Source organism: Chiloscyllium plagiosum, unplaced genomic scaffold (genome assembly GCF_037043375.1).
Source record: "Chiloscyllium plagiosum isolate Xiang-an unplaced genomic scaffold, Cpla_swu_hap1 HiC_scaffold_27, whole genome shotgun sequence".
Lineage (NCBI taxonomy): Eukaryota > Metazoa > Chordata > Chondrichthyes > Orectolobiformes > Hemiscylliidae > Chiloscyllium > Chiloscyllium plagiosum.
The window spans coordinates 48,353,479-48,373,035 of record NW_028270165.1 but is presented as its reverse complement, the minus strand read 5'-3'; the positions used below and the strand labels follow the sequence as shown (position 1 = coordinate 48,373,035).

The 19,557-nt window shown below is 45.6% G+C and overlaps 1 protein-coding gene across 1 annotated transcript in view; it reads right to left on the bottom strand.

Annotated features, from left to right (window-relative positions):
• Positions 1-19,557, bottom strand: part of LOC148143937 (uncharacterized) — a 148,636-nt gene that overhangs the window by 104,769 nt on the left and 24,310 nt on the right. The window contains exon 3 of the mRNA XM_087975285.1: positions 2,331-2,816. Coding sequence (XP_087831411.1) covers positions 2,331-2,816 — 486 coding nt within the window. The remainder of the gene's footprint in view (positions 1-2,330; positions 2,817-19,557) is intronic.

Sequence of the window (19,557 nt, the reverse complement as noted above, 5' to 3'; positions counted from 1 at the left end):
CACATCCTCAGCAAGTTCATTCCACATACAAAGCCACCCTCTTTCAAAATGTTGCTCCTCAGGTTCCTTTTAAATCTTTCTACTCCAAGCAATATGCCCCCAAGTTTTGAGCTCCCCGACGCTAAGCAAGAGCCCTTTGCTATTCACCTTACCTCCATTCCTCATGATTTTATCAATCTCCTGCACTCGAATGAATAAAGTCCCAGTCTCTCCTTATAACTCAAACCCTCCAGTCCTGGCAACATTCTGGTAAATCTTTACCAAACCCTCTCTAATAGTATTCTTCCTATTACAGGGCCACCAGAACCGTACTCAGCACTCTGAAAGTGGCCTCACCAACACCCTATGCAACCTCAACATGATGTCCCAACCCCTATACTCAATGGTGTGAACATTGAATGCTATGCTGCTAAATGCTTTCTTAACCGCCCTGTCTACCTGTGATGCAACTTCCAAAGAACTATGTACCTGAACACCCCCTCCCACCCATGTCTGTCTGTTCTATAACATGACCCAGGGCCTTACCATTATCTGGACAAGTGCTGCCCTTCCTTGTTTAAGCAAAATGCAACCCCTTGCTTGTATTAATACCTCTCACACACATGCTCCCCCTCAGACACACACAAACATTTTCCCCGCCAATGCTCTCACAGGCTTATACTCCATCACACTCACACTTTACCAAGCATGTACACACTCTCACGCACAAACTCACATGCACGCACCCACAATTCTTTGGAGTGAATTTGCATTGGCAGAATTATATTTGCAGATACATTCAATTTTGCTCAAAAAGCATACAATTTCCAGGCAATCAATCCAAGTAATTTTATGAATTCCTCCTTTGGAAATAGAACCAGTCTGATTCAAGATTGAAATACTGACAGACTCAAATCTCACACCTTTAATGCATTGTCTGAGCTGAGATGTTATCTTTTTTATAAAACCTTAAGTCATCTCAAAAATGTGACTTAAGAGATGTTCTGGCAGTTACACATTAATGAACCAAAACCTACACCCATTCGAAGAGATGAAAGACTTGACAGCAATCTAGGCTTGTTCAATATATTCCATCAGTTGCATGATACTGACCTTTTGATATACGTTCTGTGTCTTACGATGCTGCTCCACAGCTACCCGATAAAGGAGCAGCACTCAGAAAGCTAGTGCTTCCAAATAAACCTGTTGGACAATAACCTGGTATTGTGTGATTTTTTAAACTTTATCAACCCAGTCTAATACCGACACCTCCACATCATTTCTAGTGAACACAGCCCACACCTCCTGGTGCTGCCAGTAAACTTTACAATGCTGATGAAACAACACAGTACCTGAAAGATTTACAATTTCTAATGACACTAGCTACTCATTCACTGCTCCATCTGATACACGACATTGGAAACTCAGTGCAGGAGGCTGAAAGAGAGGAGCAGCTTTAAACAAAAAACCTCTTGGAGCTCAAAGCTTTCATTGAGAGTCTGAGCCTGGCGGTAAGTTCAGGTAACCTTTATTGTGACCCGACTATTTTTACAGCTTCAGATTCCCCCCCTGCAAAAAAGGCATAGACAAAGTAGCTGCTTTTTAAACAGCTCAAGATCAAAGCCCACACAAACCCCACTGTCTTTACTATTGGGCAGCACCAGGTTGTAATTAGATCCTTGGCACAGCCGTAACCCGGAGGAAGTATTGCCTCACTCAGCAATTTCAACCCATTCCCTCTCTCCTAGTAAGTTTCTCCCCGCTCATTTGCCAGTGGGGGAAGTGCAGTGTAGTCAACCAGACTGCTGTGGGTCTGGGGTCACATGTAGGCCAGTCCGGGTAAAGGATGCAGCTGGAACGACTGAGTGAATCCTTTCCCACAATGGCGGTTCCATTCTCTAACAAGGGAGAGAGTGAATCAGATGGGGGCTTTCTCCCCTGTACCACCCCCCTCCCTGAAACGGTCTCATAGTTAGATTCCGAACTCCACATTTCTGACCGAATACCAATTCTGCCATCTGTCGTGGCGGGATTCGAACCCGGAGTCCCCAGAACCGGGTTGACAGTCCAATCGATAATGGCACTCGGCCGTCACTCCTTCAATCCCCCTGCGATGGCACGTGAACTCGCGGGTGCTTCCGCAGGTTGCAGGAGTAGGTGAAGCCCTTCCCGCACTGAGATCAGGTGAACGGCCTCTCCCTTGTGTGGACATGCTGGTGGGTCAGCAGTTTGCAAGAATTGCTGAAGGCCTTCCTGCACTCGGGGCAGCTGAAGGGACTCTGCCCCGTGTGGACCCGCTGGTGCTTGTGCAGGTGGGAGGAATACCTGAAGCCCTGCCCGCACTGAGATCATGTGAACGGCCTCTCCCCTGTGTGGATCCGCTGGTGCCTCAGCAGGGTGTAGGATGTGCTGAAGGTCTTCCCGCACTCGGGGCAGCTAAAGGGTCTTTCCTCCGTGTGGATCCGCTGGTGCCTCAGCAGGTTGGAGGAGTAGGTGAAGCCCTTCCTGCACTGAGAGCAGGTGAACGGCCTTTCCCCCGTGTGGACCCGCTGGTGGGTCAGCAGGGAGGAGGAATTGCTGAAGGCCTTCCCACACTCGCGGCAGCTGAAGGGCCTCTCCCCGGTGTGGACACGCTGGTGCCTCAGCAGGGTGGAAGAAGTGCTGAAGGCCTTCCCGCACTCGCGGCAGCTGAAGGGTCTCTCGCCCGTGTGGACCCGCTGGTGGGTCAGCAGGGTGGAAGAATTGCTGAAGGCTTTCCCGCACTCGCGGCAGCTGAAGGGTCTCTCGCCCGTGTGGACCCGCTGGTGCCTCAGCAGGTGGGAGGAATGTCTGAAGGCCTTCCCGCAGTCGGTGCAGGGGAATGGCCTCTCCCCGGTGTGACAGTGCCGATGAGACTCCAGGACAGACGGGAAACGGAAGCCTTTCCCACAGTCGCCACACTTCCACAATTTCTCCACGGGGTGGGATTCCTCGGGTTTCTCCATGGCCACAGCTTCAGCTGCACACAAACGCGTCGGGAGCCCCTCCCTGCCGTGAAATCCCCTTCCCAGGCCGTAGAACTGTTTTAGGCTCCACACACAGTGCGCTGCAACAGTGGGGTCTCTCGTCCAGTCCCACTGATGCTGAAAACATCCTCAAACAGGAACCAAAAAGCGTTGATCCCTCTCACAGAAATCACAGTCAAACATAGTTGCTGTCCCGATGGATTGAATGACTGTCAGACATTGACATCAAAGTGAGGACTGCAGACGCTGGAGAGTCAGTCAAAAAATGTGGCGCTGTAAAAGCACAGGAGAGTCAGGCAGCATCCGAGGAGCAGGAGAGTCAATGTTTCGGGCATAAGCCCTTCATATGTTGATTTTGAAACTTCAGTCTTCAGATCTTCAAATACTCTGCAAAAAAAGAGATTACAAAAGTCATCAGTATCAGTGCAGGGTAGAAATTGAGAACAAGTAATTCTACTTTCTGTGGAATATTGTTTTGTTGTTCCACAAAATTGAAATTACCATCCCACTCTTCCCACCCCCCTCTGTTCTCACTCCATTCTAACTACGAGAACTCCCTTGCTGGAGGGTCCCTTGGAGACACTTCAACTGGACTTCATTGAGTTGGAGAAATGAGTTGAGTTGCTATAAATATGTTTTGCTTATTGCTGATGTCTTTTCAAAGTGGATTGAAGCCTACCCTCCTCCTAACGCTACTGCTGAGACTGTGGTGAAGATTTTGTTTAAGGAAATAATTCCCTGCTTCAGTATACCTGCGTGCATTAGCTCGGACAATGGACCACACTTTGTAGGTAATATTAACGGAGAACTCTGTTCCAGCTTTGTATTTGTCGGCAACTGCATGGTGCTTATCATCCTCAGGCGGCCGGCATTGTTGAATGTTTTAACCAAACTCAAGACTAAGCTTGCCAAATTAATGGCCGAGTCTGGCCTCTCCTGGTTATGCTAATCCCTGTGGCCTTATTCCAGATGCGATCCATATCTGCGATCAAGACACAACTGTCTCCAGCTGAGTGTCTCTCTGGTCACCCTCTCCGTACCCCTTAGAACGATTCTGCTCCCTTCTCAGTCCACTTCCACCACATGACCGAAGCAATGATTGGTTGTGTTCTTGCTCTAACTAGTGCTATGCGCGCCTTTCACTCCCAGGAGCGTGCGGCCTACAGCAATGTTCCCTCCCTTTCAGCCTCGTCACGGGTAGAGCCTGGTTCGTTGGTGCTCGTCAAGAACTGGACTGGCAAAGATCTCCAACCTCATTAGGATGGCCCCTTCCAGGTTTTACTTCCCACCCCTACGGCGGTCACAGTCGCTGGGCGCTCAGCTTGGGTCCAACTGCACCATTGTAAATTGATTGGCCGCACTAATCAAAAGGTTTGGGGGAAGAGGAGGAAAGAATCCTGGAATCCCAACAAAAGGAGTGGACCCTGTCCAGCTGGGTTTTTGAATCTTGCTATTTTTCTCATGTTGATCTTATTGCAGATACTTGAACTAAGAGGAGGGACATGTGGGAGATCGCTTATCTCCTCACCTTTCTGATCACGTACAACATCCTGATGGGGAAAGCCACTAACTATGGATGCGACCAGGAATGATCAGAGATTATCCACCACCCATGCGGAGGAGATGTCGTCCAGTGCACCGGACCAGACGCCTTTGACGTGTGGAACGTGATGACGATTGATTATTGCAATGGACTCTTACATCAGAAAGACCAGATGGTCCATCTGGACAGTAGAAATCAGTGAGAGTTACCATGTCGTTACCATGTTTTTTTTATTTTAACTGCAGACGCAAGCCTAGTGAGGATAAAAATGATCAACCCCATTAGTATGGTAAATATTTTAAGGACGCCCAGGAACATCATCCCTTTTTGCAGGACGGGCTTCCTCGAGAAAAAGGGAAGCCTGATAGGGGAAACTCCTCAATCCACAAAGAACTTGTGTATACAGACCCACAGAACGCTCTTCACTCCAGAGGCAGTAGTATGTTACTCCTCTCTATCGGGAGATGACTTACGTGCCCTGTCCCCAGTCCCCGATTCCATTCTATTCGTCAGAATTCCTAATGCCGACCCTGTGAAGAGAAATATCACTTTCCAATAGCTCCGGTCTGTGTATACAAACAGCCGGTGTAACACTGGCTGGCGTACAGTAGGCCTTATGCTGCACATGGACCTGGAACGGAACCCTTTCCTTGCGCATTTATAGGCCTTTTCTCTTTTCAGAATCTGATACTGTCACCAAGACCATGTACAATAGAGCTAAGGGAGAGCCCAATGGGAACAGCATTCTGAGGACGATCGTCTCCCATACAGTGCGAGTGCTCAAGTCACTTGGCCCATTTTTTTACAGCGCTCAAGCGACTCCTCTTGCAAAACATCGACCCTTTACTCCTGTAGACCTGACCAGACTTCCTGCTGTAACATTTCAGTAACCGATTTTGACAAACTCTCCCAAATATAAACCAAACCAGACTATTATTTCTTCAGCTTGTCCTGGATGGCAAAGATGTCCCTCATAAGGTCACTATCGGAGCCCTTGTTCCCACAACAGTACCTTGTCCTGGCCGGTGGACAAGTCGATGGAACCTCCATCTGAGGAGGATGCAGCGGTCGGTCTCAGCCAACCTTGCTCCAACTGGAAGGATCCCAAGGGACTGGGTGACAATACAGGACACCCGATAGGCTGGGGAATCCAGAGTACGCCGAGGTTGGAAGGATCGGCAGGGGTGACAAGTCAACAGAACCGCAATTCCCTCTTTTACAGCCTGACCATTCGAGGGAATAAGAGTCAAGAGGCTCTGAAACAGAGAAAACTGGGATGATCAGACCTGTGTCTTTACTCTGTGCAGAATCAGTATGCCTTCGACTACATACCTGCCCAGGAGGGTGAGGTCTGCACCATTGTCCAAGATAAATGCACTATGGCCATTCCCAATCTCACTGGCAATTTTAACTAAGATACAAGAAGAGATCCAGGTATTCCTTGACAGAATGACTGAAGGTGTGTTGCTGGAAAAGCGCAGCAGGTCAGGCAGCATCCAGGGAACAGGAGAATCGATGTTTCGGGCATAAGCCCTTCCTGAAGAAGGGCTTATGCCCGAAACGTCGATTCTCCTGTTCCCTGGATGCTGCCTGACCTGCTGCGCTTTTCCAGCAACACATTTTCAGCTCTTATCTTCAGCATCTGCAGACCTCACTTTCTCCTCCAGAATGACTGAAGGGACCAGTTGGGGAAATTGCAAATCGGGCTCATGATACAATTGGCTTATCAATTTAGCTATGTCTGTTTGTCGGTATTGGTATTGTTAGGTATTTAATTGCTCGGCTTATGAGGTCCCTTAGTGATATAGATTTGCCCCAGAAGATGCTCCTTTTGCGATCTGATGAATCACCCACACATGTCGATGGCGATGATAAATATGACCAGATGAGCTGCGAAGATGGTGGTGCCGCTCTGCAGGATGTTGATGGCTGGACCACCTTGAAGGGCATTCGTTTGGACTAGCCTTCTCTTTCAGTGATCGCGGTGCAATCAAAGAGAGGAATGAGGGTGTGGGCATCTGGGTGATAAAGTCTACAGCCTTAAAACTTGTCTTTAAACATTTAGATTAAAATGTAATGCTCAATTATTGAATACATTTACTGCACTAGAAAATAAACAGGCAGGAAGGCTCAGAAAGAGGAGAGAACTTAAAGATAGGGACACCTGGGTTCACCAAGTGATAACAGGATGCTGTGAGGCAATTAAGAACGTTTACCTCAACAATCGGTGAATCTGTGTGAACAGGACACCAAGTGATAACATTCACAGCCGTTCCCTTGTGAAATTAATGATAGTACCGAGTCTTGTTTCAGGGTCAGATTCAAAGACTATCTATAGCTTTGTAATTAATGGTTGGATCTTGTCCATTATGATGGATTCTTACTACCCCTTGCAAGCGGGGCATTCAGAAAATAAATCTTTGCCGTCTTGAGAGTTCAAAAGAACACAAGAGAGAGAGACCATTTTATTGCTGAGGCTGTTGAATCCCGTAGAAAATTAACTCTTAGTGCTTATCTACTATGGATTGAATTGAATTGCATTTTGGGACTTTATGATGAGAGGTTTTTATTCCAGGCTTCAAAGAGTATGATCTCCAGGACAAACCAAGAGAGAGGCTTAACAGATCTGCGTTCTCAAAGGATTCCCTGGGCCACCTCAAATCTCCACTTTAACATGGGAGGTAGGACAAAATGGCTTCTACTTGGCTAACTCGGTGGGACTGAGTCAGGCAGATACTCACGACTCAGAACAAACAGGAAACCACAGCCTGATATAAATCCAGTGAAAAAAACTGCAAATGCAGAAGTAACAAATGTGAACCTAACCATCAATCGCAGAAGTAACGGTTTAATCCTAACCACCAGACAGGACAAATACGATTCCAAGAACAGGTTGTCTACAAGAAATTATGATAGATTAGATTATATTCCCTACAGTTTGGAAACAGGCCCTTCGGCCCAACCAGTCCACACTAACCCTCCAAAGTGTAACCCACCCAGAACCATTTTCCCTCTGACTAATGCACCTAACACTATGGGCAATTTAGCATGGCCAATCCACCTGACCTGCACATCTTTGGACTCTGGGAGGAAACCGGAGCACCTGATGGAAACCCACGCAGACACGGGGAAAATGTGCAAACTCCACACAGACGGGCACCCAAAGCTGGAATCGAACCAGGGACCCTGGTGTTGTGAGGCAGCAGTGCTAACCACTGAACCACCATGCCACCCCAGGCTAAGTCAAAAATGCATGAGGACCTTGCGGGATCTGATTGGTTGTTACGATGTGATCATGCTCAATGTCTGACTCTAAACAATGTACATAAGTTCTATCCACACTCTGTAAAAGTCGGCGGATTCTTTTGGCACTCTCGAAGTACTCATCGGTGGCCCAGTGGTTAGCACTGCTGCCTCACAGCACCAGGGGTCCCAGGTTCGATTCCAGCCTCGGGAGGCTGTCTGTGTGGAGTTTGCACATTCTCCCCGTGTCTGCATGGGTTTCCTCCCACAATCCAAAGATGTGCAGGTTTGGTGAATTGGCCATGCTAAACTGCCCATAATGTTAGGTGCATTAGTCAGAGGGAGATGGGTCTGGGTGGGCTACTCTTCAGAGGATCGGTGTGGACTGGTTGGGCCAAAGGGCCTGTTTCCACATTGTTGGGAATCTAATCTAATCTAATCCTTCTGGGCTGATCAGAGTCTACCGACCGGGCCATATCAAAGAATAAACTATTGCTTGTGTGATTGACAAAGTCACTTCCAGGTGTGTTTATTGACCAATCCCAGAAATCCGATCCAGACAGCAGTCCAGATCAGAACAACCAGATAGTAAATGGTTAATGTCCCCAGGATGTGGGGAGCAAAATAAGTCACCAAGGCATTAACACCAACACCAGAGAAAAACTGAACATACAGACGTAACAAACATTCGTAGCAAGCCAGAATCTCAGATGTACAGCACAGAAACAGTCCCTTCAGTCCATGCTGATCAGATACCCTAAATCAATCTAGTCCCATTTGCCAGCACTTGGCCCATGTCCCTCTAAATGCTTCCCAATATATACCCATCCAGATACCTTTTAAAGGTTATAATTGTACCAGCAGTCACCACTTCCTCTGGCAGCTCATTCTTTATACACACCACCCTCTGTATATAGGAGTTTCCCCTTAGGTTTCTTTTAAATCTCACCCTAAATCTATGAGCAATCCCAGATCAAAGATCTTGTCTATTTACCCTCACCATGCCCCACATTATTTTATACAAGGTTGTAGGGTCACCCCTGCGGGATATAGGTAAAGCAGTGTTACTTCTGCAACCATAATTGCTTCTGCAAGGTAAATGAACTAACGCCAGGGTATAATTGTTTCAGCCAAGAGTGGAGTTAACAAGCATGAAAGCTATGTGAAAGAAATATATAATTGCTTTTGTATTAGCTAAAATGTGCATACATGAAATGTGCCTGCAAACAATGGTAGATGTTACAGACAAACAGATAAGGTGCTGTGAGGGGAGGGGGTGTAGGTTAAGCTAGATATGCTCGAACAAACAGTTATAAGCATCTGTTTCCTGCTTCTGCAAAAACAAAAACACAATCAAGGAGGTCAGAAGGCTCAAAATGGGAGGAAATGTTGCTTTCGCATACAAGGAAGCAGCTGGCAGTGAAAGAGGATATACGCTAACACTTTGTTCACGCTCAAGGCCGGATAAGGCAAGAAATAGACAAGAGTAATGGACGCCACCGGGAAAGAATGGAGGGACAAACCGATCTTTTGAGGATCAGCTTGGAACATCAGGGCGGGGGTGGAGGAATGTGAATGAGGGAAAGAAGCTGAATGTGCTGGAGCCGAAGTGGAGGAAGAACAGAGGATGCAAAACCGGCTTGAAGCTGCAATGAGGAATATTGCATGTGCTGTACTTGTACCTGTGGCTGTTAATGGTGGGAATCGGGTGCATTTTAAAAATAAAAACTGAAAAGATATCCAGCCCTCCCCCTTCCCAATCTCTATCCTTCAGTTCCTCCTCACCCGGCTAACTAAGACACATACCTGAGTTTGCAGAGTCTGCTCCCTCCCTGCATTCACTCCAGTTGCTACAAGTGACCAATTTCCCCTCCTCCCATCTCTGTATCCCTCCCAGGATGAAGAGTTGCCCAGAGGGCGGGACATTCACTTTGAAACTGACAGCTACTTCCGCCTTGTGACGTCACAAATGGACTAGGGGCGGGCCAAGGAAGAGTGACGGTTGAGGGGGCGGGGCATGGTCAACAGCGGGACGCCGCACTGCGCATGCAGCAGACGAGGACGAGAAAACACTTTCCAAAAAAACCCCTCCCTTCAGAGAATCCCCAGTGTGGGAAGCAGGCCACTCGGCCTCACCAACCCTCCCAAAGGTCACCCACCCACACCCATTCCCCTACATTTAACCCTGAGTAATGCACCTTACCTGCACATTATGCCTAATTTCGCATAGCCAATTCACCCCTACCTGCACATCCCTGGGCACTATGGGTATTTCAGCATGGCCAATCCACTTTAGATTAGAGTGGTACTGGAAAAGCACAGCAGTTCAGGCAGCATCCGAGCAGGAAAATTGACGTTTCGGGCAAAAGCCCTTCATCAGGAATAGAGGCTGCAGGGTGGAGAGATAAATGAGAGGAGGGTGGGGGTGGGGGTGGGGGTGGGGGTGGGGAGAAAGTAGCATTGAGTACAATAGGTGAATGGGGGTGGGGGGGATAGGTCAGACAGGAGGGTGGAGTGACCTGTTCGGATCCGAACTCTGCTGGTTTAAAGGTGGCCCGGAGTCCGTGGAGGATTATTTGATAACGGAGGCAGGTAATGAGGAAGCAAATGTGGCTGTGGTAGCGAGTCTGTTTCAGGACATGGTTGAAAAGCTTCAGGGCAGAGGAAATGACCTGGGAGTTGCAGTGGGAGAGGGATTCCTTGAGATTCTTGGAGAGAGGAGGAAAACTTCTTCAATGCAGGCATCCTTGCAAGAGGATTCACAGTAGGGTTAAAATCAACTAGGTAAAAACAAGGACTGCAGATACTAGAAACCAGATTCTAGAATCACACAACTCCAGGTTGTAGTCCAACAGGCTTCTTTGGAAGCAGTAACGTTTGGAGTGCTGCCTCTTCCTCAGGTGGTTGTGGAGGATAAGATCCTAAGACACAATTTAGAGCAAAACATTCCAGTGTCCTGCCACTGAAATGGTATATTGAACAAACCTGGATTGTTAAGTCTTCCACCGTTTCAAATAGGTTGTAGGTGTCATTACAATGTAAATCCCAGAACTTCTTGTTGTCACCTTCTCGAGATAACAAGGCTTTATTGCAAAAGCTCACATCTCAGCCCAGACAATGCATTAAAGGTGCGAGGTCAGAGTCTGCCTGAATCCCAATCTTGAGTCAGACTGGGTCCGTTTCCAAAGTCGAATTTACAAACTATTACATGTATGGACTGCCTGCAGATTTTTCCTTAAAAAAATGCACATAGAATGTATCTGCAAATATACATCCACCCCCCCACACACACACGCACAAGTTTGTTGGGTGAATTCGTACTTGCAGAATTATGTCTTACTTTGCTCAAAAACTGCATGAATCCATGTAAGATTCTGTAAATCAGTTTAACCATTGTGGCACAGAGTCTCACACAGGGGAGCTCACACCTTCAATACATTATCTGGGCTGACGCGACACCAATTGGTAAAGTTCACTTGAGGATTTAACTATTTTAAAAGGTTTTCTGATTTACATTTGAAAGAACTGAAACTATCATGGTCATTCGAACAGATGAGAGACTTAAACAATCCAGGTCTTTTTCAATATATAGTTTCAGTTACATCACACTATAAACTGTTGCTATAAATTCTGTGTCTTACAATTTTATATTCCACAATCCCCTGTTGAAGGAGCTGCACTCCGAAAGCTACTGCTTCCAATTAAACTTGTTGGACAGAATTTCTCAAGTAGGGCACCATACGAATCCTGGGAGACTGCTATTTCTTGTTTACTTCGTAATGAACAAACATGAAGCACGGTCGCCAATTTATTTCTAATTTGGTTTCATTTTTCTTGTTTAATTCCCTGCGATGATGTGGGAGAATTGTTAGATTTAGGCCAGCCATTTGGTCACATATTAAAGCCTGGAAACAATTTTGAATCTCAGCTTAGTGCCTGCTTGCTAAAGCTCATGTTTCCCAGGCTCAGCGGAAACAGTTGGCCTTGCAGCTGTACTGCTTCCTGATAAACAAATTCTTTCCTGACATGGGGCTTTATTTCCATCCCCCACAGTTGGCGAGTCAGGCAGGAGATACCCAGGTCCTGCCAGGTCACCGGCCGATATCCTTTGAGAGATGAAATATCTGGTTGCTGCTTTTGTTGTGTCCAAAATAAAGAGGAAAGCTGGCCAGGGACAAAAGTGCTGTTTGAAATATTGATACAATTCTCCCTACTCAGCCACAAGATACTAGTGAGAGAATTCAACAGGGTCCTAGCATCTGGACATAATACTGCTGAGAACACTTGTGCTTTACAAAATTAGTAATAAATAATTTGCTTACCGCAGGGTTATGAGAGGTGAAACCCTATTTGATAAGCCCTGGACCCACACTGAGGTCCATGGCATGCTTCAAGATGCCCTCAATCTGTTCGAGTGCCCAACATTAGTTTTAATTGGCGAGTAGAAATCTGAAGTATAATTGCTCACTTCAGGATGTCCAGACTTGAATGAATTTGGCATACAGGACACATTGGGCAACCATTAAAGACTCTGTTGTATTTCCCTGGGTATTGGACTCATGCAGAGACACAAACAACTTGTGTTGAAAACAGTGTTCGATTTGCAAATGGAACAGCTGAGAGGTATTTAGAGTTTGCACACTTGGTTAAGCAGCAATGTGTCACAGCTAGGATTTATGAGGCTCAACTCCCTAACTTGGGCTGTTCTGGAATGTGAGTGCCTCATTAGCCTTGGAAGGAAGGAAGGAATAAACAAAAGCTGACAAACTGAGATATGAAGCAAGTTAGAAAATGTTACAGAGAGACACACACAGGCAGAAGTTTGCAGGAAAGTTAACACTTCATAATCTGGTTTCAATGCACATTAGCCTGGGTATGATACTGATAGCGCAGGGGCCTCAAATAGGGGATTCCCTCAATACTCAAACCAAAACATGGGTGCCCCCTGCTGGACTGGTTTGTGTTCATTCTTTGCTGCTGCCTATTTCAGTTGATGATGTCCATTATTGTGGCACCCAGATTTTCGGAAAAGATCTGAAGCGTGTTTAATTTGTAAACAAACAAGATGCATACTCTAAGAGGGATGCTCTGTGTTTGTTAACCACTTCCTTGCCTGGTCAGCCTTTTTTACTGGTTTACAATTTGCGTATATAGAATCACCTCACGTACATTGTCATGAATATTGTCTAATAAGAGTAGATGTATTTAGTAGATGAATCAAAACCATCTCAATGATTGAAACAGCTGACACTGAATTGTTGGACAAATGGGAAATATTTGCATCAGTTAACGAAAACTCTTCAAAGTTTACAGTCACGGGTACGTCAAGCTGAAGAATTAGGACCGGGGCATATTGGAGCCTGCTTCCCCGGGCAGAGAATTCCGCAGATACATTACTCTCTGGGAAAACCAGCAGCCCTCACTTCCTCCTCCTCATCCCTGTCCTAAACCTACTCCCCCAAAGCTTGGGGCCTAGTCTCAGCCACCAGCAGAAATGACTGGATAGGGTAGGGCTTCATCTCCTCAGTGCAAAGAATTCCCACTTTCCAGCAAAATCCCAGATGTACTCACTTAGTTGCTTGCTGTCTCACAAATGAAAGGTTTCGTTGTAACTTCTTCCGGTCCCAGTAGGGCAAAACATCTTTGAAAGCTGCTCTGAAAGCCCCGTCTTCACAACCACACTTCTGCTTTCACCGAAGACAGTAAGAGTCATACACCACAGAAACAGATCCTTCCACCCAACTAGTCTATGCCAACCATATATCCAAAATCAATCTATTCCATTTGTCAGCATGTGGCCCATATTCCTCAAAAACCTTCCTCTTCATGTACCCATCCAGATGCTTCTTAATTGTTGTAATTGTACCAGCCTCCACCACTTCCTGTCAGCTCGTTCCATAAATGCAAAACCCTCTGAGAAAAAGTGGCCCCTTTTGTCCCTTTTAAATCTTTGCCCACTCAGCTCAAACCTCTGCCTTCTAATTTTGCACTCCCCTACCCGGAGGAAAAGACTTTGGCTATTTACCCCATCCATGCCCCTTATAAACTTCTATAATGTCACCCCTGAGCCTCTGACACGAAGGGAAAACAGTCCCAGCCTATTCAGCCTCTCCCTCTCGCTCAAACCCTCCAACTCTGACATCAGCCTTATAAACCTTTTCCAAACCCTTTCAAGTTTCACAACATCCTTCCATAGGATGGAGATCAGAATTACACACAATATTCCAAAAGTGGCCTAACCAATGTCCTGTACAGCCGCAATATGTCCTCCCAACTCCTTCACTCAATGCTTTGACCAATAGAGGAAAGCATTCCAAACATCATCTTCACTATCCTGTTTACCTGGGACTCCACTTACAAGGAACTATGAACATGCACTCCAAGGTCTCTTTCATCTGCAACACTCCCCCTGTGTGAGTCCTGCCTGCATTGCTTGACCAAAATGCAACACATCACATTTCTCCAACTTCAACTCCATCTGCCCCTCCGTAGCTTATCAGCTCATCCAATCAATTCTGATTTATTGTGAACTCTCTTTCCTCTCTTATTCCTTAGAAGCTGAAGATCTCCATCCCACACACTCTCCCTCCATTTCCAATTTGCTGAACCTAATCCCTGCTGTACCTCATCCTGAAGGTCTGGTTCATGCTGATTAGCAGGGCCATACTCAGGGGAGATCTAATTGAAGCATACAGAATACTGAACAGCCTGGACAGAGTGGATGTTGGGAAGATGTTCCCCTTGATAGGAGGAACTAAGACCCGAGGGCACAGCTTTAGAGTAAAGGGAAAACTTTTTAGAATGGAGCTAAGGAGAAACTTCTTCAGCCAGAGAGTGGCGAATCTATGGAATTCATTGGCACAGAAGACTGCAGAGGCCAGGTCACTGAGGATATTTAGACTGAGATAGGTAGGGTCTTGAGTATTGAGGGGATCGAAGGTGACAGGGAGAAAGCAGCAGAATGGCGCTCAGAAACTGATCAGCCACGATTGAATGGTATGAGCTGACCTGATGGGCTGAATAGCCTACTTTCTACTCCTTTGCCTTATTGTCTCTTGCTGTCCAGGACACAGAATTGGGAGGAGTCGGCCATTTGGTCTTTTAAGCCTGCACCAGCATTGAACAGATCACAAATGGATATGGACCTCCCTACATCGAGATGCAGAGGCTGGAACTTTTTTCACTGGAGCATCGGAGGTTAAGAGGTGTCCTTAGAGAGGGTTAAAAAGTCATGAGGGGTATAGGTGAGGTGAATGGCAGGTGTCACTTCAAGATTAGGGAGCAAACTTTTCAAGTGAGAGTAGAACAAGTCTAAAGACATGAGGAGCACTTTTTTTTAAAAAAGAAAGAGTGTGGTTGTTTGTGGAATGAATGTCTAGAGGAAGTGGTGGATGCAAGTACAGTTACAATGTTTAAAATACATTTTGATAAGTACGTGAATAGGAAAGGTTCGGAGGGATATGGGCCAAACACAGGCAGATGGGATTAGTTTGTGAATATAGTCAGCATGGATTAGTTGACCTGAAGGGTGTGTTTCTATGCTGTATGACTGTCACTGTTCTGTACTAGCCTTAAAACTATTTTCTTGCCTTCCCCAATAACCATCCACTTCTCTGTTGTTCAAAAATGATATGAACTCAGCCTTGAATATATTCAATGACTCCCTAACTGCAGGAAGACATCCCCACTTCTAAACTCAATTCCTCTTGCTCATATACCACTTGCCTTGCTGAATGCTTGCTGCACCTGTCTGACAACTGGCATTTACTGGTGTAGGAGGACGCTAAGCCTCCTTTGTCCATCCACATATCATTCCTGATGAAGGGCTCTTACCCGAAACGTCAACTTTCCTACTCCTTGGATGCTGTCTGACCTGCTGTGCTTTTCAAGCGCCACACATTTTGACTCTGATCTCCAGCATTGCAGTCCTCACTTTCTCCACTTCCCAATATATCACCATTTAAACAATACATCTCATTTCTGCTTTGTTTTTTCCACAGCAAAGACTATAACTTCACCCTGTGGTACTGCACTTGCCAGGTGTTTGAGGCACAGACACCTGGCAAGTGCAGTACCACAGAGTCTGTCCTCTTTCTGGATTCACTCCCTTTCTTCTCAGTTGCTGCAATTCAACAATTGGATCCCAGCATGAAAATAAAAGAAATAGAAAAGGCAGTGAGAGAAAAGTGTGCTGTTGGACAGAGGAAGGAAATTACAGTCTTGGATGAATCTCAATCTTCATTCAGAGAGAGAGGAGCAGCAACAGCTTCAGAAGCTCATGGGTCCAGATTAGAGTGGTGCTGGAAAAGCACAACAGGTCAGGCAGCATCCGAGGAGCAGGGAAACAGCAAAAGAAATTCATGCACCATTTTTAGACAGATAGAAGCATGTGCAGTTTTTTGCAGACACTGGCGAACATGCGCAGCGCTTGCTGACACCGAGGAGCACGTGCAGTAGGCTCTGTAGATATGTTGGTGTAACTGCCAGATTCAACTGGCCAAATGTCAATAGGAGGAAAAATGGGTAGAGCCACAATTTTGTTTCACCTTCCCACCTCTGGCTCTACATAACCGCGCATGTTCCTCGCTTTTCTCCTTACCCTCACCCCTCATGATTTTTCAAATCTCAATAAGGTCATCCCTCAACCTCCTCCGTTCCAGTGAAAAAGTCCCAACCTCTCCCTATAACTCAAACCCTCCAGTCCTGGCAACGTCCAAGTAAATCTTTACCGAACCCCCTCTAATAATATTCTTCCTATTACAGCGTGACCAGAACTGTACTCAGTACTCTAAACAAAATGGCCTCACCAACATCCTGTACAACCTTAACATAGAACAAAGAAAATTTACAACCCAGGAACAGGCCCTTCAGCCCTTCAAGCCGAAGCCGATCCAAATCCCCTGTCTAAACCTATCGCGCAATTCCTGAATCTGTATCCCTCTGCTCTCTCCCTACTCATGCATCTGTACAGATGTACCTTTTCTTTTTATAGATATTTTTATTGAAAATTTAACATTTTTACAAGTTTACAAATTAAAAAAAGACAAGTACAAACATTAATATACAATTAAATTTTAAATAAATAGCCAAAACCTGTCAAACAAAAAGAGATACAGAGATGAAAAAGGAAAAGACAAAACTCATCTAGCTACTAATCTAACCTAACCTATAACTAAGGTAAAAACAATAACTGCAGATGCTGGAAACCAGATCTAACCTATAACTAACGAGAGTGTATGATCAAATATCTTACATTATTCAAAAGAAAACAGGATAACATCGTAATTAGGTAGTTTAGTACACACTCGTAAAGAGTTAACATCAAGTTGTAATAAAACCCGTATTCACGTGGGATTCCTCTCCCTCGGGGCCCCGGACCAGCCAGAACTGTTACCTCAACTGGATGGAAGCCCTTGAAAGAATGGCCGAAATATCTGTATCCATGTCATTCAAAAAGGGCTGCCATATTTTATAGAATAATTCAGTTTTTTGGTGCACTATATTTGTAAGGAAGTCAAGGGGAACACATTCCATGATTAATCTGTGCCAATTCTGAAGTCCTAGAGGGCCCTCAGCCACCCAGTTTACTAAGATATTTTTCCTTGCGTAGAAGGAGAGAATGGAAAATAATTTCCTCCCGTGCACATCCAGAGAAGGTAAGCTCGAGAAGCCCAGAAGAGCAGATACTGGATCTACTGTTTTCCGTTCCCAAGATTTCTGTCAGGGCGTTTGCTACTTTGGTCCAGTATTTGTGGATCTTATGGCATGTCCATAAGCAGTGTGTAAGAATGCCCACCTCTGCTTTACATTTGGGACACATTGGAGATACTCCTGCCCTAAATGTTGCCAATCTTTCCAGTGCCATATGGGCCCTATGAAGTATTTTTAACTGAATGGCCTGAGTTCTGTTACAAATGGAGATTTTTTTGGCATTTTCCCAGATGTCAGTCCACATTTCTGTAGAAATTTCCAGCCACAAATCCTGATCCCATGTTCTAAGCGGACGGTCCATATCTTCCGACACTTCATCACGTAATAAATGATAAAGAGTGCTGATCGAGGGTACGCCCATTGGCCACAACACTCTTCGTTCTCTATCTGATTTATAGAGACTATTTAATAACGTAGTCGTCTTCTGTATGTAATCTCGTATTTAGAAGTATCAAAAGAGGTCTCCATTAGGTAATCCAAATTTCTGATGCAGCTGTTCAAAAGACATTAGGACCCCCTTCTCAAACAGATCCCCTAAATAGGAGATACCCCTGGATCTCCAGGATTTGAATGTGGTATCTGTAAGCCCCGGTTGAAAACCCCATGCCCCCACTATAGGAGTATAGGGGGATGTTTTATGTGAATTACCCTCGTTTTGCCGCATTATATTCCAAGGTTTAATTGTGTTTAGTACTATAGGGTTTCTACAGTGGTCCGTAATGATTTTCATCTAATCTAAAAATAAGAGATTAATAAGAGAGCACTGTACTTGAGAAGCCTTGATGTCCATCCAGATTGATTGCGGGTCAGACGTGACCCAATCGGCTATGTAGCTTAACAAGAAACAAGAGACTTCCTAAAGTCTGGAAAATCCAGCCCTCCCCCCTTGCCTGTGGAAGCTGTAGCTTCCTTAACTTAATGAGGGGCTGTCTAGGATTCCAGATGAACGAACGCAGCCAACCATACAATTTGTACAGTGCCAGCCTCAGCAGCATCACCGGAAGCATTCTCATAGGGTATAAGAGACGGGGCAAGACATTCATTTTAATTAGGGCTATTCTACCTCGCCAGGAAATTGGAAGGTCTCCCCAGCGTAAAGGTCCTGCCTTTCCAATAGATGCACAAAATTGGCCTTGTATAACCGGCCAAATACTGGGGTGATAAAAATGCCTAAGTATAAGAAATCCTCCAGAGACCACCGAAAGGGGAAGTGGGATCGGTCCAATAAGTGGGACATACTCGTGAGGCGTGGCCTCCAATTTTAAAAAATTAATTTTGTAGCCTGAAAATGCACTAAATGTATTAATAACTTGGATTAAGGGACGCACGGACATCAGAGGATTACTAAGAAAAAGGAGATCATCATCTGCATATAGGGTAATTTTATGTTTACCTGTACCAACCCTCGGGGCCGTTATATTAGAGTCAGCCCGTATCGCTTCCGCCAGTGGCTCAATTATTAGCGTGAATAGCAACGGTGAGAGAGGACATCCTTGACAGCAGCCCCTACCCACACTGAAGCTACCTGAGCCTAATCCATTGGTGATCACAACTGCTTTGGGATCATTATACAGTGTTGAGACCCATTTGGCAAATACGTTTCCAACACCAAACCTTTCTAATGTATAGAACAGGTATGACCATTCAACCCTGTTAAATGCCTTGTCCGCATCCAAAGAGACTACTATTCCTGGTATTTTTTCCTGATGACAGACTTGATTCACATTCAAGACCCTTCTAATATCATTAAATGATCTACGGCCCTTAATAAACCAAGTCTGCTCCTCTTTTATGATATATGGCAGTACCCTCTCCAGCCTCAATGCTCATGTTTTAGAGAGAATGTTAAAATCTACAGTTAGCAAGGATATTGGTCTGTGTGATGCACAATCTTCTGGATCTTTTCCTTTTTTGAGAATAAGGGAGATAGTCACCTCATTCAGTGAAGGCAGGAGGCAGCCCTGACTATTTTTGTAGTTTTACATGTTCATAAGTGGGCCAGCTAATACTTCTGTGAACTCTTTGTAAAATTCAACCCGAAAGCCCTCTGGGCCAGGTGCCTTACCGCTCTGAAAT